General features: G+C 30.6%; 1 protein-coding gene across 1 annotated transcript; it reads right to left on the bottom strand.

The window, feature by feature from the left end:
* Nucleotides 1–17,281: 17,281 nt before the first annotated feature.
* LOC108905718 (neurotrophin 1-like) lies at nt 17,282–21,374 on the bottom strand. Its single transcript, XM_018708701.1, has 3 exons — nt 21,267–21,374; nt 20,827–21,170; nt 17,282–17,646 (listed from the first exon to the last, which is right to left on the bottom strand). The coding sequence occupies exons 1-3, from the start codon at nt 21,315–21,317 to the stop codon at nt 17,463–17,465; spliced, it is 579 nt and encodes a 192-aa protein (XP_018564217.1). The 5' UTR covers nt 21,318–21,374; the 3' UTR covers nt 17,282–17,462.
* Nucleotides 21,375–23,977: the final 2,603 nt, after the last annotated feature.

Below are 23,977 nucleotides of genomic sequence, written 5' to 3'. Positions count from 1 at the left end.
GTATTATATTAACAATAGTTTCAAACATTTTAAAAATATTTGTCTATGCTCAATTTAAGGAGCATCTTAATGAATATAATATTCTTTAGATAATATATTATCCTTTACTTGATCGTAAGATATAGTTGAAATAAAGCTAAATGACCAAAATGTGTTTTCAAATGAAGTAACAGTTCAAAAAGGTTACCCCAAGGGTCCATCTTAGTCCTCCTGTTATTTGTAATATACATAACAGATATTCACTGACATGTTGATTCAAAAGTGCATTGTCATGTTGTTGATGCTCAAATGTGTTTGTCCTTAAGACTTAAGAATTAAGACTACTGCCATGTTGTTTTGAAGAACTAATATAGGCTGAACTATAACAAATAAAGACTTTTTATTTGATAAGTATCCACTTACCTCTGGAGGAGGATGGTAGCTGTACCCATGACCACTGCTTGAGCTGCTGCTACTACTGCTTAGACGAGCTGTAGCAGCAGCTGACCCTTTGGCGAGCTCGCCAATTTTATTCTTAATTCCTTGACCAATAGCCAATTTCAGGGATTCGAGAATATCGCCAGATCCCCCTCCTGATCCCGACCTGCACAAGAATTAAAAGTGGTGCTGTAATCAAAATTTCGTCTGTTCTGATGTCCAGTTATACAAAGTGCTGTACAAAAAATGTTCTTTAAGAGTATAGTTTTTGGAAAACCAGTTTTAATTGAAATAAAATAGAAAGTAAGTAAAGTAGTGCACAGATAAAAATAATTGAGTTGAAATAACACTTCTAAATGAAATTCGACACAGATCTTTAGAGCATATATTGTTTGCAATTATCTCATTGAGGAAAAGGTTTTTCTTCCTGCACAGTGGCAAAAATACAATGTTTTTGTTGTCTAAAACAAAGTCAGTAGGATTTTCAGCAAAATATGTACATTTATGTAGATATTTGAAAACGACTCTTAAGAGACACACAGAAAGTCCTCTTATTAGATATCGATAACTGATTTAAATTGCTAAAAAACTTTTTTGAGTGCTTTGATGATAACAGATTTTGAAAACTAAAAGTGCTATGAAATCTTTTCAAATTTTGTTGATTCATTGTATCAATTAAAATAAGAAAAAAGTTAATAAGAAAATTTTTAATGGCACATTTGAGACCTACTAAAACTTCGTCAGTACAAAAATGTATACTTGTATCAGGAAAAGAATGGATGTATCGTTGTTTTTATCACTTTTTTCTCATTTCAACTGGTACCAGCAAAATCTGAGCAAGGCATTTTGATGCTTTAAATGGTATTTTAATGTTGTTTTGATTTAGGTATCGCTATTTAAAAAGTTCAATAAGTAGTTACTTTTCTTTAAATAATTCATTAATTTTTTTTAATGAAGACAAAACTGGAGACAAAACAAATCAATAGTCATGTGACTATAACTATTGCACTGTTTCTACCAAATCGAGTTGAATTAAGTAAAATCAACATATACTTGATATTATAAATTTTAAATTACATTCTCTTGTTAATTATAAAACCTGTGCTACCTCTTTGGCCGTCCGTATTTATTATGCAACTGGTCAAGTTGCTTTCTTTCTTCGGGTGAAATGTCATCCAAAGATATTACGTCCAAAGGGGCTCTTATGGCAGATCCCTCTACATCTCTGGTCATACATATGACATGTACAGATATCAATAGTAGAATTATCTGAAAGAAACTTTATTTTAGACTCATACAATCATACATTCACTAGAAGTGAAAGGACAAAATTAAGGCAACACCAATTCTCATTTGGAAGATTTTATGTCCAAATAAGTAGATGCAATATTCTGTCTCCTAATAACATTTATAAAAATGTTGCCAGTTACGCAAGAGGTCAATGATTTTTTAAGTACCAAAAAACACAAAAAATAAAGCTTTCAGTTTGTTGCTCTTAACTTAAGTATACAAGACACTGTTCAGGTATATATTTAGCCAATTAAAAAAATTGTATGGAGAATTAATACATGAACAGAAGTAAATAAAATGAGAGACAGATTAAAAAAAATAGGACTATGAGAAAGTTAAAAAAGTAAAAAAATACTTATACGAAGGAAACTCCTTTAAATTATGTTTGAGTTTATTAAAATTAACTTTGTTAGGATTAGCTTTATTTATAACTCAGTCGCTTGCTCATGCAACCATCTGTTTGTAGCCAAGTCAGTTCTTTCAAACCGCGTTTTATTAATGAATTGCTTACAATTTTAAACAAGTGAATATCACTCAGTGTTAAAGATGTATTGATAGATATTCTGTAGCTTCTGACCTTACCTTCTAACTCTAAAGCAATTTTGAATTCTCCACAGCAATTTGTGGGAGAACTACTAAAAGTATAATGCTTTTAATCGACAATCCCCAACTTTTATTTTTATAACGATGTCTCAATCGTTAAATAGTTTGACAACTATATCCATTTATTGTTTTATCTAGGAATAGGAATGTATTTGCTTGAAACTTTTTGTTTGGTTGGTGAGTGGGTACAACGCTACTCAATCTTTATCCTTCAGTGAAATGAAAGACGCATGTTTCATCGCATGTGACGATTCGATCAAGAAAGAGTTCCATATTGATAATGATCAAAATAGTCCCCAACAGTTTAGGTTGATCGCTTAAGGTTCTCACAGGCTTTATTCTAAGCAGGGGGCTCTGGGCAAATGGGCTGAGAGAGAACACAGGAAAAGCCGGACTTCAATGTCAGGGCAAAGCCATTCCAAGGAACTTATGAAGTATCCTTTGAAGGAAATAACAAATGAGTTGCTGAGCTTGAAGAAAATTCGGCTCAGGAAAGTGACGGGACTTGTAACGGGACACTGTCACTTTAAGAAACAGCTAAAGCTTGTAGACAGTCCGGTCTACCGAGGATGTGACTCAATAGACCTGATAAGGCAGTGGTGCTATGGGACTTGTTCAGAACTAACCACTAGGAAAAGAAGAAGAAGAAATAACATTGAAGAAATTAACAGTTGTGAAACACAACAGATACAGGACATCAATCTCTTCAAGTAATGCCAAAATTCTAATAAGTGGGATAAGATTTTGGATAGCAAGTAACATAAGTCCAGAAAAATTAAAATAAATTCAAGCGAGACAAGAACCTATAATTATCTGGAATTGGGAAATGACTCATGCATAAACATCAAGGAGGCCAGTAGCTTTAAATCATGAACCACAACGATACGAAGAAATTTAAAGACTAACCAGAAGAGTTAACTTCCAATTTCAAAGTTTCTTCTGAAGAAAAGCTATATGGCAACTAGCTAGGAAAATATTTATCCACAATTAGATGAATTCTGATGCATTTTAACTATCAAAAAGCTATTTGACGTCAAAAAGAAACATCTCCACCATGAATAGACCATTTTTAGTTAAAATTTCAGTGTCTTTTGTCTAAAATTCATGACAATATTAGGGGTGAGATATAACAAAGTGCTACAATCTACGAATAATCTCGGTCTTCAATATAATGAAACTGGCAGAGAGCGATCAGTTATTTGACAAGTTCTATTAAAGGAAGACCGATATCGCCACTAGGCGCAACAATTTTTATATGTAATATCTAGTAATCAACTAAGATCATTCGTCAGCAGAGCCACCAAACATATACCGGTTTCGAACTTAGTTCTCATCAATAATTCCATGAGTAGCAGTGGTCATTTATGGCCAGTGCTACTGTTATATCACAGTCACACTCACTTCATATATGTACAGGGTGTCCCACAGTGACGAGACATTAGACATATTTCAGAAACTACTTCGATTTTAATTTTGAAAATTTGGACTATAGTGTTTTCGGGCATGCTCTTCTCAACTAAAATAATGGCGCCCACCTAACGCTCTCGGTTATACCGGAAGTTGACGTCGTCTTCGTTATTTTAAATGGAACACCCTGTATATTATTGCAATTTTGGATTCTACTTCAATTTTTAGGTGAACTTTCGTAAAGATTTTCTATTCTTAAATTTAACCGTTTTTGACATATTTAATTTTTTTCAAAAAAAATTAAAAATGCACTGCCTAATTCAAAAAGATGTGTATTTTACAATAATAAAGTTAGAGCAATAAAATTTTGTAGGGGACATAAATAATACTGTAAGCTTCGCTGCCATAATTTCAAAATGACATAATTCCATACAGGGTGGTAGAAATTTAATGCCGAATTTAGTCAACTTTAAACGATTTTAACTTATTTTTTTTTTTCAAATAGAACAACCTGTATATTTTCGCGCAACCTAATGAACAATTTTGTTCTCTTTCGAATGGTATAATGATAATGGTTTCTTCTGATTTTTAAGGTATTTATTACTTTTCGTGCAGTCGACTAATATCGCATAATTTCTTGCGAGGATGGCTGTAAAATTTTTAATGGAACTTCAAAACAAGCCATCTGTTACCAGTTTATTGTTGTCAATTTAACATATACAGTGCATGTTTACTTGAGTATTATTTATTGTTAAAGAATGGAAAACGTTAACATTTATTCAAATGCTGACATTCTAAATTTATTATTTATTCATGGAGAGTGTCAAATATCTCCTAACTTCGACGCCACTGATTATTTTTGTCCTTATGTTATATGGTAGGTAACTGCTCTTACATGAAGTGTGAAGACTATTTCTTCAATAGAATAAAAACTGGAGTTTTCTTTGAACGATAATAAAATTCCTTAAAAATCTTTTCATAAAAATAATCGCTTATGTTTGCGTTGGTTGTTTCGACGAAAAATGTCGCATCCTGTATATAAAAGACTTAGAAAGTTTAATATTCTTTCTGATATTTTTAAATATGGTACTCACGAATAACTATAAACGCGTAGGTAATAAACTCAAGTTAATATTTAATGACTATTTCTCAAATTAATTAATAATTTATGCGTTGACAACTTCGGTATTAATAAAAGAATAACGTTACAAAACGTTGACCAATTACTGTGCACCGTCGTGCAAGAATAAATACGAATAAGTTCATGGTCAATGATCCTTCTTCCGCGAGGAGAAAGTGGTATCGCGTAAAAAATAAAACTGACATATAAACCTTAAAAGCGGCAAGGTGTAGATTTCTCATCATTTCGTAAGAAATATGTAATATATTCCAAAATGGCAATATTTACTTCCAATATTAAGTTAATTAGTTGTTGGCATATTCACTGGACTTTTCCTAAATATTAATAAAAATGTATTAGTTGCTTAGTATAAGCAAAATATGTTTATGTTGACTAATAGTTAAGAATAAAAGACAAACTGTATTAAAAGTTGATACGTTTGAGGCAGTGGCAATAAATAGCTACACTTTTTAGGCAATAATAGAACTAATATGTTTTATTACTTCACATAAAGCTATTTGAATATTTTGGAGAAACCTGACATTTACTTTTACTTCTGACTCTATATAGAACAAATTTCTCTTTTAAATATTCCGTTGATAGTTATTTTTATTCACTTCGATCTATCGAATTGTAAATACACATAAAAAGATATTCTAAACAATATCTTTTCGTAAAAACTAAGACGGTATCCACAGAAAACAGAAAAGTCTCAAATGAGGATATTTTAAGAGACTTTTTAACTCCAAAATAGTCTAATCAATTGTGCTACGAAAAGATTACTTAAAAAAATTTATTCTGACCCTGTCTAAGAATTCAATTTCAAGGACAGGTCCTGGCTTATACAGCTACAGACAAAAAATATATTTCCGATGAAAAACTTTTACAGCAGCTTAAGAATGAAGGAAAGCACAATAATATTAAAAACATTTTATTGTGCACATTTTTATTCTCAATCATAACTGTTTAGGCTGTCAAAAACCGTAACAGGGATGGCTTCAAAATTCTGTGTCCTCTTTTCTGGGCAAATTTTTGTTCTTAGACTGAATGAAAGTTGCCCATTTTGATTTTAACTTCAAAAAAATAAAGTTTACCTACTTAGTATTAAGGGATATTAGTAAATATATAATAAACATGATTTATGGTTTGGTTCAAACTAGTTCAGCATTGCCAAGTGTTTATTAGGATGTGATAAAAACCGCTAATATCAGATCAACAAAGATAGTAGCAATACACACCGCAGATTTACCCAACTGAGTTAAAATGTCATTGAGCATTTATGAATGAAAGTAAAACTGAATTGACCACTCGCATGTTTACCAAAGGAAACTTAAATATTAATAAACATTAATTCATATATACTAGTTCTTCCTGTATTGTGAAAAATAGATACGTTTTGCAAGAAACAATACTCTGAACTATAATTATACGTTATATATTATTAATAATCATATTACCATGAAAAAATGTCATTGTTCGTTACTTATAATTATCACCGCGAGACATTTTTTAATACAACTGCATGCAAGCATTATATATATGTTTTTCACAATATCCTTGAAAGACGATGATTATAAAATTGTGGGCAATATTACTGTCTTTTTCTGGAGACAATATAAGTATCTAGAATTAATTCTAAGATTTTATGAATAAAAGTAGAGAATACAACATACAGGAATATTATTTTTTCAAATGTTAGTAACCATGAATTAATATTTTTAAACCTATTTTTCAACTAAGACCATTTATATTCAAACATATGGATCGTGTCTAATTAAACAAAAATTTAAATACAAAATAGCAATACTTTACAATTGCATTCTTTGACTAAATATGAGAGACAATCCTTTTGTGAACTTTGGCGAATAAAAAATATACCCTAACAGGACCCTAAAGGCGAGCTCCTGGAATTGTATTGGAGTCAAATTGATTTAAAAATAGCTTTACATGCTGAAATATGTGTTTATGCAAAGTCCCTTTGAAAAAAAAATGATTCACACTTGCGTTTCCTTTGTCGTGTCTAGTGAGCATTTGTGGGTGTATTTGTCTCAGAAGCAAACTTATTTGTCTGTGTAAAGACCTAATCATTAAACTGATACTTTTGTTATTAAAATATGGTAATGTATGCGTAATGAGTGTTTAGGGAAACAGTTGAACAAAAGTTTTTAACCCTGATTTAGTTTTGTTGTTCTTGTATTCTTGTTCATTGATTTTCTTTAACTTAGTAATTTTAGTAGACGTGGAATATTGTCGTTCCTCCATAATTTTTTTTTCGTTCTCTAAATTCATGAAGTAATATTGTAACTTATTTTATACAATACAGTTTAAAACTAAATAGATTTTCAAACAAACTTTCTAAATAATGATTTTTTTAATCAGTTTTATACTTAAACGGTAAAAAACAAGAGCAGTTTAACTGTAAATTGTTCAATGTTTCTGATCCTTGAATCAATCACTGGAAAAATTCACATACAAAAAAGCTGCAGTAAAATCCAACCACAATCTGAAATTTATAAATTGTTTCTTTCAACGAATCTAACAGTAATATTTAATTTTATCGGTTTTATGTTATCTTGAATTTTATTTCATAGGTAACTGGGAAAAACATCTTCCTGTAAAGTTTTTCTCTTATTTTTTAGTCGTTGGTGAAATACCGCACATTGACTTTGTGACACCCTGTATAAGTAAGTATCATTTCGATGGTGAAGGTTAATTTTTGATGAAATTTTAGCGTTTAACCACGAATCTAAGACTAAGGAACTGGACTATTTCCATCTAAATCCATAATATAATCATTGCAACGGGCTTACCTTCATGCTGATGGCAAAGTCGAGGTCCAGGTCACACACTCACTGTACACACTGTTCTTCGGCGAAGCCGCTCACTGAAACGAGATCTGCACGTCTTCACTCTCACTTCGAGGAGGTGCTCATGGTGGTGACATACTTTTATATGATGACTGCAGTGGACCCCCTCTTTACCAGAATTTTGCAGACAGTTGCCCTTGCATTTTAATTTTTATAATTTTGTAAATGGTTTTATTTGTTTTTTAAATTATACATTTTTTGTCAATAGTTTTTGTCCTTTTTGTACTTTAATCTAATTTAATTCAAATTAATTCTATAGAGAAGTCGTACAATTTTCATCAAATCAATGTCCCAGAAAACTGTAGTTATAAACTGTAACTTACTTTAGTTAATAAATGCTTTTTTGTATAAACATTTAGGAGCATTGTCTGTGGAGTTAGATATTAAAGTATTCCTGTCCATAGTTTTTTTTTTTAGGAAACGGGAACATTTGAATCGATTCCACACAAGAAAAGTCTTTTGTCAATTTCTCTTAATATTGCTAGATTTCCAGCAAACAGAGATGAATTCGTTTACTACTCCGAAAAAGAATGGACGTTTATAAAACCAAATTGACAGGAAACGAAAGATTTTAGCAAATATATTTAGATGAACTTTTCATGTTTATTTAAAGACATTAATCATTTGTTATGAGAATATCTTTTCATTCACAGGCAGAAATCGGGAGGATCCTGAAAAATATTATTTTCTAATATTTCATTCAAATTTGCACAATTTGATTCATCCGCATAAAGAAAACAAAAATCATACACAGTAGCAAAAATACTTCGTTTCTCGGGCATATAGTAAATTATTTTCTTAAGAATTTATTTTTATTTACGAACAGGATTGCATCTTCTCTTTTTCTCTGAATTTAGCAATTTTAATAGAAATTGAAATATTCTTCTTCTTTCATAGGTGAGAAATATATTTCCAAACAAACAACACGCCAAACTTGATCTGAAATCATATGCCGGTTCTCAGATAATAAAGAAAAACTATTTAAAAAGACTAAATACCCTGTATCGTTTTTGGGTTAATATAAGTTTTCTTGAATTAAATTGTTTTTACCTAAAGAATATCTGATTGGTGTGTAACCTCTGTTTAGGAAAATATGACATCAGGTATTCCACAAGGGTCAGTTCTGGGACCTCTCCTCTTTGCTATTTTTATCAATGATATTCATCGAAATCTGTGAAGAAATGTACTGTCATGCGCAAGACTTGTAAGAAGGTACGACAATGATGGTCTTACTAGACGCACGAAGTTTAAAGATCATGGAATTATTTTAGATACTATAAATTGCTCATAGGTATCAATCTCATTATATCGGATGCCAATAAAATTTTAAATTTTTTCAGATTACGTCAATGTTGACCACCATATCTTATGCATTTATCAGAACTGGAATATCCTACACTTATTTGGAATTCTCGTACTGATAATTATGTTCAAAATTTTGAACCAGTACAGAGAAAATATTTTAAATATTTGAATTTCAAGGCTGATGATGTCTGCTCGCCTCAAGATACCCTTCAATTTTAGTTACTTAACAAATTCAATTTGAAAGATTTATCCTAATTTTTAATATTACTTTTGTATAAATTATTTTTATCTGTCTTAATTTTAATGTTTCTTCACTTCACACTTGTTCATCTTCATTGTTTAGATTAAACACTCGTCGAACAAATGTACTACAATTTTCTCTTATGTTTACCAATTATGTATAGTATAAATCTAAACTAAATATATTTGTTTGTTTTGTTAAGAACATCAAACTCTATGTTTTGAAACTTGAGGACCAAGTATTTCGAGTTGATCTGATACAGCGGATATAATAAATCTATTTTATTTTTCGTGCCCTATAACTGACTTTCAATTTGTCTGAGAAGTAGATATATAAATAAATGAAAATATTATAAATTTTGAATTATGACTTCTGTGTTACTAAATATTTATAGAACAAATTATAGCTCATCAATCACTTAAAAATATAAATGCAATGAAAAGTCAAGCATTTTTTTTTGAAAATAGCTCGTACTCTCGTACACATCGATATTAATTTTGATTTGCTCTTTTCTTATAATGATTATATGTATTAGAGGTAGCCCGTATTGGAGCTATATAGAAAGTACTTTTTTACTTCTTTAAAAAACTTCCTTAAACAGCTTTCCAATGAACAAAATAGATTACTTTTCTAATTCAGTTGTTGAAAAATTTTAACCCGTAAGATGAGTAAGTTCCTTAAATTTTGAACACAAATAGTTAAAAGAGTTGTCAAGAACAAGGTCCAATATTCGGTTCGTTGAAAAGAAAGTTCTTCTAAAATAATTAGAAAAATTGGTAATTTCCATATAAAACAACCATCCATAATTTTATGTCACAGATCATAAGTCACAGATCATAATTCACAGATCATAACTCACAGGTCACTCTGAATAAATGAAATAATTATAAGACATTTAATTTACTTCTATAGCTCTTTATGTGACATGAACTGTAAATCACTTGTAAGAAAATCTCTAGTAATTTGACTTGTAGTGCATAATTTAAAGGTTCTAGTGATTCTACTGTAGAGTGATATAGCGCTTTCAGTGCTGTAAGTCACAAATTATAACTTATGTGATCCATAAGTGGCACTGGTTAGTCACTAGAGTTAACATCAAAAGCTATTTTAAATTAATGTATTCCTTATTGTTCATTAGGCTACGACCTACATTCTTTTTTGTAATGAGATAACTTATTCTTCTTCTAATATCTTAATAAACTTACTACCATTCTGTTTCTGTGCTCATTTTGTTTGGGGCGAATTCTCGGTATAACCTTTCAACGTCTTGGAAGATTTCGATTCAGTATAGTTTTTGAAGTTTGTGATAGTTTAGAAACTTGAAAATGTAAATCGACATAAAACATCAATAATATTCGTCTTAAAGAAAGCCTACTAAGTACTCTGAAAATTGTTGGATGTGCTTTTGTCTTTTTACAATTTCATGATTGATTTGAACTCCAATCGGCGTTATTTTCTTCTGATTCCTTAATTTGTTTAATGAAGTGTTTACATAAAAAATGTGTAACTCCTCACATTAACTTTATTTAATTAATAGTTATTTATGGTACTAGTGTGTTACGGTGGTATAAGTCACGCTAATTTTCCCAAGTGACACCTATATGGCGTAACATGCGAGTGCCATATAAAATTTTATCCAACACTTTCATAGAATTTTGTTTTAATAATAAATAAAAGTAATTTAAAATTTCAAGTCGTCAATGTCAGAAAAAGTAATTTAACGAAATGAATGTATTTTTAAATATTACAAAGGATGCGAGTGTCAACCTAAATTGTGTCTGTAACCAAGCGTTGTCAGTAAACAAACAATACTTTTTGAGTTGAAATCACGTTGAAATCCTATAACCAAGACTGAAAAAATGGAAAATGTTTAAATTCCATCTGAAATTTTAGAAAAAGATAATGCGGCTACTGCAGGCTTCATTCCGGAGAAATCAAAATCTATATAAGTACAACAAAGAACTGAAAGAATTTCAAGATTGGAAACTCAAAGAAGGGGTGAAAGGCGTAAATGAAGATGTCCTGCAGGCTTATTTTTTCAATTTAAGTGAGAAATTAGCCCCATTCACATTGTGGACTAAATATTCCATGTTGAAGTTTACAAGAACATTGCAATTTCTAAATTCGGAAGACTAGTGGGAGTAGTGGCATTTCTAAAGTCTAAGCACAAATATTTTCAACCAAAAAAATCCAAGGTCTTACAAGAACAATTTTTGCGTGAAGATCAGCTTATGAATAAGGTAGGTTCTACTGAATAGTTTAACTGAGTTATATTTATTAAATTTGTTGTTTTTAGGTGGCTTTGATATTAGGAGTTTTTGGCGCTTGATGTTGCAAGGAATTGACCCATCTAAGCATAGACAAAATAGAGGACAAAGGGCAGTATATCCACATCATGATTTCAAATACTAAAACGAACAAACCAAGAAGTTTCGTTGTGTTAAATGAAGGATTTTGTGTTAATCCAATTTAATTAATTAGAAAATATTCTAAGCTAAGCCTCAAAATGTGCAGCATACAAGGTTCTTTTGCAATGTTCAAAAGAGAAAATGCACACGTCATTGTGTTAGTATTAATAAGCTATCAAAAATCCCTAATGATGTTGGCTTGCGTTGCGCATCTGCAACTCTCTTGGCCAATGCTGGAGGGGATATCACAATACTCAAAAGCCATGGTGGATGGAAGTCATCTACCATGGCAGAAAGTTATATAGAAGAGTCAATTTCCAACAAAATTGATATTGCTAAAAAGATACAAGGGGTGCAGACTCCTGAAGCAAGCACAAGCAAAGGGGCCACCTGTTCTATAAACTTACCACAATCACAAAATGATTCCAATAATCCTTTGGCATCAAATTACGGCTTTACCATAAATGTTAATGTTAATATTAATTAAAGTAGGTACATTATTGTAAGTTTGTAGTATTTTAGGTTATTTGTTGACTGTTTCAAATTGGTTTTCTAATAAAAACTAGAAAAATAAAACATTTGTCTTTTTATGATTTCTATAATAATATATGTCACTAGTGGGTTATAAGTCATAACTTACTAGTGACTTATGACTTATAACTCATTAGTGACTTATAGGCCACATTATTCCTTTAAAACCAAAGAAATTATCGTATCATTATATACAAGTGTTGGATAAAATTTGTTTAATTCAAATTATCGTCATTGTTATCAACTTTTGAGGTACTTCACTAGGGACATGTTATTACTGTCACCAAATAAATGAAGAAGGTATGTGATTCTAATTGCATTTCCTGTTAATAGAGCAGCAATTAAGACGTAGTCTAGCACATCGCGGCTGTTCGCCAAGTTCGTTTCACTTTTACATTTTTCTTAATTGCCAAATAAGTAACGATTTCTTGTAAAATTAAAAAATATCATCAAGTTTTGCCGCATTATTTCGTTTCATGGTAATATCCGTAAATCACTCTATTGATGGAAATTTGTTCATGTATTTTGCGTACCTATTTAATTTTACAGTTCAACATGACTCAAAGTTCAGTAGCTGAAATTTAACTCCTACTTTACTTTTTTAAAATGATATTTGTAGAATGTGTTGTAAGAATTTTTTAATTTAAAATTCGTTGCAACGCCCTCTTGTTAGAAGAAAGCAGTTGGTTACCTAACAGAGGCAGGCATTGTTATCTTCGACCAAATGCAAGAGGAGAAACTTTGCAGCTTTTATTCATACTTCCGTAAATCATATCAGTATTCTTGTTCAGTACAAAACCCTAAGTGAATTTTAATCGGAGGCATAATGCATGTATACCAATTTTTCTTCGGTAATCATTAAGTAATTATTCGGTAATGGGTCTACTCTTCTATAATAATGCGTTGCACTTTTATTATATTCTAATAAGTATATGGGCAGAGTTTCTAAAAATATTTCATGGTATGTATGTTTGCAACAAATAATCATGTTACAATTATTATTACCTGCCCTTCTTGGTCTCGGGCTAGGTTCTGTAGGGGCGCACCTGCTCTCAGAACCCCTAGATCCGCCCTTATGTTCATTTAGATTCTTGGTTCCAATGCCGCCATGGTCGGAACTGCTCCGCAGATAACAGTGATCCTCTGAGACAGTCCGTAGTGATCTCCATAACTGGTAGCATCAACTGTTTCCAAACGTTTCCTCACTGCCGGCATCTACAGTGGTGACTGTGCTTGCTTTGCCACGACTGAGAAGTGACTACATGAATACAAGTGTTGCTTGAACAAAATTTTTATCAACTTATTGTTCATTCTGATTCCCTAAGAAGAATTACCATCACCAATAGGTGCAATGTCTTGGTAAAAAATTTGAATCGGTTTCTAGTTCAGTTTATCTTTTTGTGCTAATTTAACCAAGGAACGTTCTAAAAAAGTTTGGCAATTTGGCAATCGAATTGAACAAATTGATACCAATTGATTTTTTTTGTGTATCAGCTCTAATACCATACCTATTAAATAATAAAATTTGCCTATGGATTTGTTATTTAGTTATATGGAAATATACTCTCTTGTATTTAAATATATAATTTGTCTACTACCGTTACCCAAATTAACGTCAATTCCTATTACATAAATGCATTTTGAAACCCGTAATCCGTAAACAACCAAATACTTGTTAGTTCTTCCTGCTTTTAAATTATATGTATGGAAAGCCCCCTATCATTCAATGTGGAAAAGGTAAAGTATATATGTATATATTAAGGAGTAGTAGGGTACCAAATTTACTTATATTTTTTTAATGTTACTCATCAAACTGTTTGAGTTTATTGCAAATATTTCATGAAAATACATTTTTTAATTAGTATAGCTAGAGGCAAGTGTGGTCCTCATTATTTAGATTACAAAATATGCACGTCAGCACGTTACTGGTTTTACCAACTTTATTCTCTTTCAGCACTAGACCCAAAAATATCTCTGAAATTTACTCATTTGAGTCTTTATGAGGAAAACACTATACATAATAAATAATAATACATAAAAAAATTAATTCTAACAGATATATTGCTTGTATTTTTTTAAGATCCGCATTAATCTAAAACAAAATGTGATATGTAAATCACACGCTTTACCGTGACACTTTATAATCAAAAAGAAATTATATCTTCGGAGGATTTTTATGAATTATTATTAGGGTTATTAATTTACTAAATAAAATTAATAATTTAATAATACCAAATACTACTTAAATTCACGTTTAAATAGATGTTTATTCTTTTGTAAATAGCTTTGTATAATATCATAATTGATATTTTTTCTGTCTCAATATAGTCCTTAGATAAACGCATCTAAGACCGAAAAATTGATGTTCAGCTTGCGTGAAATAGACGACGTAAACAATCCTGATGCAGTAAAATTTCTGGGAATATATTTGGACCCGAAATTGCAATGGGACAGGCACGCCCACTACCTCTACAATAAGATCTCCAATGGTATCTATTTAATCCGCAACTTGATTAGCAAAGTATCTCAAAAAACGTTAATTACTGCTTATCATAGCGTTATTCACTCCCAAATATCCTATGCAATGCTGATTTGGGGTCATTCACCTTCAGCTGATATCGTTTTTGCTACTCAAAGAAAAGCCATTCGCATAATCTCGGGTTTAAAATACAGAAATCACTGTAGAGCACAGTTTAAGGCACTTGATATTTTAACATTACCATATACTTACATACTCCAGTGTCTTTTGTACGTAAAAGAAAATGAAGGGTCGTTTACTGTGCGTAGCCAAATCCATTCTCATAATACTAGAAACAAAAATGACTTAACGTAATGGCACATCATACCTGGGCATCCAATTTTTTAATGCATTACCAGCTGCAGTACGTCATCTCAACCCTACTTTATTTAAAAGAAAAATAAAACACTTTCTATTAACCAACGCATTTTATACTACGCAAGAATTTTTAAAAAGTGATCTCACCCTAATATGACTAACTTAAGACGTAGGCTTCGCACACTTCAGTTGCATTGTTTCAGTTTTTTTCTTATTACATTACTCATAATCTTATTTTAACATGTATCATTTACTGTTTGTTTGTTTTGTTGTCCTCTTACAAACCTTTTATTTTAACATTTGACAACCATTTATTGCTTGTACTTGTATTATTTTATTACAATTTTCTTTGTTCTTTAAATTATGAACTAGTTATGTGTCAACACTGTTATACGCGTGTGTGTACTGTGTTGTATATTTTATTATCATTTTTTTTCATAATGATTTTATATTACTACTATAATTTTTTTTTTGACATGTGTAAACACTTTTTGTGTACTAAGACTAATAAATATCTATCTATCTATCTAAGAATCTGAAAAAATATTTCTGTTATTTTGATTTTAAGTGTTTCTTAGACTGTTTAGTTGTACTTATCTTTATGTATTTTGCATATTTCTTAATTTTTTGCTTTTAATATTTGTTTATTTGTGTTATTTTTTTTTATTTCTTCAGTGACAATCACTACTATGTACTTATAAGAAAATAATATGTATCTGGGCCTGTCCTGTTTGTATTCCTCATACAATAAGCAATAAACAATAAACAATAAACAATAAACAATAGACGATAAATATGATGAATTCAGAATTTATTTATTTAATACACCTTCGAAAATTAAATTTTTAGCCAGAGAAAGCCTGAAATGGTACTAAAAAATTCAGTTCCAGAAAAATAAAGGACATACTTTGAAAGCATGTTAGAGATAAATTATTGTAATGTAGGTATGTAGTGTAACTTTAGATATTCGAGAACTATTGTTTTTCATTGTTGCTAGGCAGCGCTGTCACGTATTACCTTTTTCTGTTATTATTTATTTTACACCACAGACTTGTCTTTCATTTTCATGAAGAAAGTAAAAGTCAAATTCGATTTATTCAATGTCTTCTCACGTGCTCCAATAATTGCCTTTAAATTCTCATGTTTACCATGAAATTAAATGACAGTAAATTAAAAACTGAAATGTTCCATTTGCAGACTAAAAGAAATATTCAGTTCATAATATGTACCTATACAGGGTGTTCAGAAACTCCGACAAACAATTAGCTCAAATTCCGCCTTACATTTAATTTTTTCTAAACATCTTCAAATCTGTACACCCTTTAACGATCAGCACCTACTAATTTGATCATAAGCGTTTTTTTGGGGGGGCACGGTACTGGAAACTGGTCCACTGTAAAACCTGACCTTACGCAAGGCAAAGTATGCGACAGCCTACCGGCACGGACAATATACTGAAAAATTTCTTTCTCAAGGAAAGAAATAAATACAATTTTATAACACCTATTTTATAGCAGCAAATTCAACTACTTTTGCCGCTATTGTTATTATTGCTTACCTAATAAAAATGAATTTGTAGTTTTAATTAATAAAATAATTTGACATACCTGATGTTATAGCAACTGTTAAAAATTTTATTCATCGATGTGTAAACACATTTGGGCTCATCTTACCCAGTTTCTACGAACTAACACAAATGTTGTCTTGCTTCACCATAAATAATTAAAACTATATCCATCAACTCCGAGTTGCTGTACACTTAAGCCATTTTTTGACACTTGAAAAACTAATATAAACACCATCGTTAATACTAAAATCGGATTTTAGTATTAGGGGCCTTGTGGAGAAAGAGCGCATTGCGCACAGCACACAACGCCAATGACGCTAGAAACCACAGTAGCTCATCGATGTAATGGTTGAAAATACTACTTCAATAATTTTTTTTTTTCGGAAACTACTTATATGGATTTTACATTTTTTTTTACGATATTGACTCCATTTTTCATGACGCAACTATTCTAAAATATTTTTGAATAAGTTATGAATTACCCTGTGTAGGACCTATACAGGAACATTTTATAATATTTCAAACGAAGGCGATTCCCATCACCGATAACATATTTTTTAAACGCTTTATATTTTTTTATAGTAGTGGGATAATATAGTTTTCTTGGTAAATGAATGCGGACATCTGAAAAAACAATTTATAAAAACAGTTTTTATTTAAAAATTTAGTTACTTTTACCGACCGTAGGTATATTAAAAAATTACAACTAGATAACAAAATACCTTTAAAAAATGCAATCACAATTTAAATCAGCAAAGATCTATACGTAGAATATATGAAAATAAATAAATAAATATATAATAAATACATAATAAATTAGTAAGTCTTATGGAATTCAAACAGTCATAACATGAAGTCGATCTGAGACCTTCAGATAAATCTGTTGTCCCTCCTGTAAGAGCAGACACAGCTGCTAGGCACGGTGAATCGTCCGTATTCCAATTTTCCAGAGTTGTTGATTGACACTAGCCGCACTATGTTGTAAGTTTGTTTGCAAAACGTCTTGAAATCATTGGGAAGGAGTTCGTTCCCAAAACACTCGCTCGACGCGTCCCTGTAACAAAAAAAAAACAATATTAAATATGGACGTGAGAACATTTTTTTCTTAATTTATTGAAAATTTAATTACCCCAGAAATATTTTAAAAAATATCAAACACTTTCTACCCATCGTTCTGCGGAAGCCAATAAACGTCCCATTTCGGTTAATGATTTATTAAAATGTATATACTGGACTCATTTAATTAATTAAACACATTTTAGTGAAAGTTTTAAATTTTGATGTATGAGAATAATGGGATTCGAAGTTATCGGAACACTGTTCTGAAAGTTACAGGATATTAATGTGTTCTTAAATCTACGTCTTGTTTTTTTTTATTTCAAAAAAATTACTAAATGTACCAAAGGAAAATATTATTTAGGAAGAGAATTCTTAAATGAAAAACGTTGATAGCGTTAACAGATTTGATATATTTTTATACGAATATCATTTTGAAAAGTTAGAAATATACTGAGTGTTGTCTAAGTCAATGACATAACTTCGAGTTGCCTTTTTAGACCAAAGAGATTGACGAATTAAAGCTTCAAAGTCACTAACTTTCGAATAGAAGACATTGAAGAGGAAAATATGTCACAGTTTTTTAAATATCTTTGAAGATGTTTGACCTAAATCGATCAAACTAATGATATAATTAATTAAAGACAAACATTTTTTGAATTGATTTAAATATTTCTCTACTACTCTACTACTCTACTAGCGTAGCTACTAGATGTCAATGTTACGAAGTTCTTCATAATTTCGACGCCACTGGTTATTTTGAAAATTGAATAAGTAGATTACATTAGGCAGTTACTATTTTTTTAAATTTGAAATAGACTTTTGCTTAGTTAAATAAGCTCTCTAAATATAAAAATTTGTTTCACAAAAAATATTTTCACTTCAAAATTTGTCGTGATTAAAAACGTATTTTAACAAAATATTTATTTTGTAAAATGAATAGATTTCGAGTTATTTTAGTCATAGTTAACTATTTTGAATGAAGGTGATATATACCTACAAAGTACGTTATATCTTAATTGTCATTGATACTCAATGGCATCTGGCACAAAGTACCTGCTGGCAGAGAGCGACCTACTAATCTGAAGGCACTATTGAACGAATGAATAGTGTTGCTCGGCAAAATAATGCTTTTAACTAATTATATTGTGGGAAAAAGTCTGCGGACTACAGATCGGATCAGCAGGGTCTTCAGAATGGAACTAGATATTGAGGGTGTAATTCAATGCTGGACGCGGCGTAGTCCGCAGAGTGGTTCCTTAATGTACGTTTAAACAAAATGATCAACAACTCGAAAATGGTAAATTTTTTGAAAGTGCTTATTATCTAAATGTACTTATCGGATTTAAAAAATATTTAGAGGTATTGAAATTCTGGGATTTTTGATAATAGTGCAGATACTAAACACTAGTGGCTTTAACTCTTGGTTAAGGGTCTTTAGTATAAAATAATCCAAAATAAGGAATTTTGTGAAATTATATGTGCCTATAAGCATCCAGTATAGACCAGGGCGGATCCGTTTTTCACATAGAAAAGACCGCTACACCTTTCAAATAGTTTTTGAAAAATTGAAATCGGTTGATTAGGACGGCAAAGTAATTTATTAAAATTAACACTCTTTTTTCTATTTTTAAACAATTAGATTACATTTATCAATTTGCAATTTAGTTTTTTTCAAAAATTATAATTTTAAAGTACTCGGAAAGACGCTTCTTTTTTTTTTTAAAAAAAAGTTAAATTCCGTTTATTGGTTCTCGAGATATAAGCGGTCAAAGTTTATCGGCATTTACCCTTAATTTATAAACAATTTAGCAATAATTTTTGATCCAGTGGCTTCGTTTTTCTGAGTTCTAAGCTTGAAAACATTCATATCCATAAGTTATCGGCAACACAGATAAATCAGCGGAAAAGCTGTCGCTCGCACGCGAGAAATGTGACTCAAAACACGAAAAGTGGGGAAGGGGGCTTTCGCTCCGAGACTGAATTCGGAGGTTCAAAATGCGGTACGAAAAAAATTGCATTATCTCTGCTTCTAATGGACCAATTTCGATATTTTTTTTTAATCCGATGTCTCGCGAGCCAAGGAATTGGAATATCGTAATGCCATAATGTCTAATCTGCACATATTTTGTTATAAACAAAGTTTATTATTTATGCATTGAATATACCGTATATTTTACCCTATGCTCTTGCATTTTTTCAATGAAAAAATTTGTTTACGTATATATTTCAACTCTCTGAATATGAATGTATTTAGTTATAATTATTACAATTATTTTAATAATTTTTGTTTAAACAAATTCATTTTTTTTATTTGCAAATTAATTTTTTTGTTAAGTACAGATAAAATTAAGAAAAAATGGTACTTTAAAATTATAATTTAAAAAAAAAATTAAATTGCAAAATGATAAATGTAATCTAATTGTTTAAAAATAAAAAAAGATTTTAAAAAGACTTTAAAAATTTACTGTGGCCGTCCTAATCAACCGATTTCAATTTTTCAAAAACCATTTTAAAGGTTGAGCGGTCATTTCTATGTGAAAAAATATTAAATTGTCTAGATGCTTTATTTGAGGCTGTGCAACATATTGAAAATTCGAAAACTATAGAACCGATTTTAATGAAATTTGGTGTGTTGTTTTATTATGCTCTTCTAGTTTTTTTACCAAAATTAGAATGCCCTCGATGCAATTAAAATATTTTTAAAAAATTCTCCAAGAAACTTGATTATTTCGCATTTTTTTCATCAATTATTGCTATTTTGCAACATCGGTAATAAATTTAAACATTTTTAACTTACAGTATATTGTGCAAAATTGTATTTTTAAACCTTTTTTCCTCTTCAATATTCTTTTAAAATGCATGGGTTCCTAGATATAAGTAAAAAATATTTCTTTTTAAATTTTTTAAACATTTTTGCAATTTTGAAAATGTTCCGGACCTCGCTCAGATCTAGGGATCTACATTTTTGTTATGTGATTTGTACTGAAGGTAATCCAGGAAAAAAACAGCAGACTCTAGGAATTTTTGGGTCAACGGTTCGAAATAATTGAATGAAAAAATCAATCAATCAAATTCAAAAATCCGTATCTAAAATCACGTCGTTATAAATTCCACGATTAAATTAGGACCCGAGAAAATTTAAAGTTAACAGGCATGTAAAAACAATGGTACTTACACACAAGTCTCGTATGTCAGGACCTGCTCAAATCCCTGAACGTTAACTATATATCTCAACTTCATATTCACATCGAACCCTGTCTTGGGCATTACCGTCACCCTTTTTGTCCTGCACATGTTCATCTCCTCGTACTCCTCTACGGAATTTCTGATTTGAGGCACTAGCTGATCGGCGGGTTCGATCACCGACCCCGACAGAGGAGCGAACTTCTTCTTGTTCCGCTCCACTAACCTCTGGATTTCTTGTTCGGGGTAATTCTTCGTGGTGTTGCAGAGCATGCCCATGTTGCAGTGGTGCTTGGGCACAAACACCTTGTTGGGCCTGGAGAAGCATTGCTTCGTCTGAAAAAAATATATAAAGCAATTAATATTCGTCGTTCACATTGATGAAATATTTCGAACGCTGACACTATTATCACTTCGCTTAGTTGTACTCACCCAGAGCAGCAGGGAGAGCACGGTAACGGAGATCAATAGTTGTGGATTCATTATCCTTGAGTAATAGTTCGATACTGCGCCGGGATTATTTTAAAAAGTTGTATTTAAGAGATAACCCACTTCCGTAAGTAACCACATAATGCGTTAGCAGAGTGGCAATATTTATACTAGACGTTAGTAATCGTCTTGCGTTGGCCGTTTCTCTTGTTTACACTGTTATACGTTTCGCCGTAGTTTGGCGAACACCAAAAATAATTCCCCATTTCCTGGAAAAATTCCCGATTCCCACTACTATCGGGGTAGCTACGTGACTCTGCTGGAGGATGCTATCTGTAACAAGAATGCAGCAACATAATTGTAAATTATAATAAAACATTAAATAATATACCTATAGTTATTTATACATGCAATTTGTTTCACAATAATGCCAGTAGTTTCTTTCATAAAATGAGTATTATCGTCACATCAAATATATTTAAAAAAATGTCATACGAAGTGGGTGTTACTAAGGAGCAATTAACCACAAATACTTTATGTATTTGTATTTTAGGACTTTTCTTATGTCGTTTTTCAAGAAACAAGGTGTCAAAATTAAAATTAACATATTCTATTAATGATTCTTTGCTTTTACAATATTCAGTTCAGCCTTGTATTTCATATCGGCACACTTTTCATATAATTTGATTACAAAAATCTAAGCACCAACGAAGGAAATGAAGTTGTTGTACACATTTACCCCTTTAATTTTTTCCAATACGTGTCCATGATTTAAGAGTGTTATTTGTTACATCAAGCACCTATTTCACTCTTGTAAATTTTAATTTGGGTCTAGTTTTTGAGATATTGCAACTTTTACGGATATTTTTGTTTACTGTCCTAAATCCACGTTTTTTTACTGATGTCCAAACATTATATACATGGTGTTTGGTAAGTCGATGCATTCCTTGCAGGAGGTTACAGTACAAGCGATTTCTGATATATTTCTTTAATATACCATATTCCGAAAACGCTTAGTTTCTGATCTATAGGGTGATAAAGTTTTAATAAAAAAATGCAAATTTATAAATATTGCGCAAACCGCTCAGAATATTTTAATGAAATTTTACAAGCTTTGACAATTAACAACAATACATGTTTTACGATAAAAATATTCTTTTTAATTTCACCAGTGGCGTGCGCACAGGCACGTCATTGGATATTTTTAAAGAAAAAAATAATACGCCACTGATTTTTCTTCAAATAAAAATTATTTTTCAATTCCTTGTTCAATTTGGAAGAGAAAAGGTATCTCGAATGTTGTTTTTATGACGCACCGTTTTGAGTAAAAAAAATAAAATCGATTTATTGCATGGCGTAATCCTATTTCAATAATTTGAAAAGTAGCAGAAATTATGAACTCGGCTTTTTTTTTGTACCAATTTTATTACAAAAAATTATTATTCCTCGCAGTTAACAATATCAGTCTAAAAAATTTTTATCGGTTTTTGGATTCACTATTCACTATCTGAACAGAAATTAGCAAGTTGGCTTTGTACTCGTTTTTGTTATTATTTGACAAAATTAATAATAGCTGTCACTTTGAGTGTTTGAGTGTGAAGCAGTTAAGTGCATAATTGCTGCTAATTTTCTGAAGGTGTTTGATTCTACACTGTCAACAAAGTCCCTAAAATTTCGACGCCATTGGGTATTTTATAAATTAAATTTGTTTTGTAATTTTTTTGAAAAAAAGGTGTCTTCACTTTACTCGAGAAACGAGTAATTTTTCAATAGTTATTTTTAAAATATTCAATAGTACATTGTAAAATAAATCTGAAATAACTCAGACTATACTATCTATTTCACAAAAAAATTAACATATTCTTGAAAAACACCTTTAAATAGAATATATTAGAATTAGATGTCCAAAAACAGTAATTGATAAAGAAGTCTTTAATTACCTAAGGTATATCGAAAGGACAGATAGTCTCAAAAAAAAAATAAATAAATAAATAAGTAAATAAAAATCTACGCTAATAATTTTTTTTACGTTTGAGCAAGAGGTTGCTTTAATTTTTTCCTGAAAAGAATAGTTTTGAAAATATTATAAATTTATTCAACTCTTATAAGCCTTTCTTTTAAATTAAAAAAGAGAAACAGAATTTTATTCAATTATTATTATAAACAAATGAGTTATGGTGTAACTCGTTATAATTTAGGGACTAACTGAAATTATTGAGATCTGGTTTCAGAAAAAGTTACGCAGAATATTGTAACTTTTCGACAATAATTGAAACCATTCTGAATCTTCAATATTTTACGATATTCTAGTAGTCTGTCGCTAAATACATATTTCTAACCCAGCTTACAGGGAGATTCGTCAAGAATTGGATATAGCTCGATGGAAAATTTTTCAGTTTAAAGCAATGAAGCCGAATAATCAAATGTGGGTTCCTTTTAATTCTATTTTTAATTAAATCAAGGGATAATATTTTAACAGATTTTTAGTTATAGTGAAGTGCTTTTATTGTAGTAAAAAAGATATTATGACTTGACTTTTTAACTACAATTAAAGAACAACATTATATGAAGGAATTTTTTAAGTTTGTAGTTAATATTTCTCATTAATATATTTTTAGTTCGGAAACGGTTGCTTTTTTCGACTTTCAATTGTTTCATTGTTTGCCAAAATTGTTAGAAAAGTTTAGGCCGCATTTAATCTGGAGTAAGAAATT

This window comes from Anoplophora glabripennis, unplaced genomic scaffold (assembly GCF_000390285.2).
Source record: "Anoplophora glabripennis isolate ALB-LARVAE unplaced genomic scaffold, Agla_2.0 scaffold31, whole genome shotgun sequence".
Classification (NCBI taxonomy): domain Eukaryota; kingdom Metazoa; phylum Arthropoda; class Insecta; order Coleoptera; family Cerambycidae; genus Anoplophora; species Anoplophora glabripennis.
The sequence above is the reverse complement of the archived record's forward strand: the minus strand, read 5'-3'. Positions and strand labels throughout refer to the sequence as shown.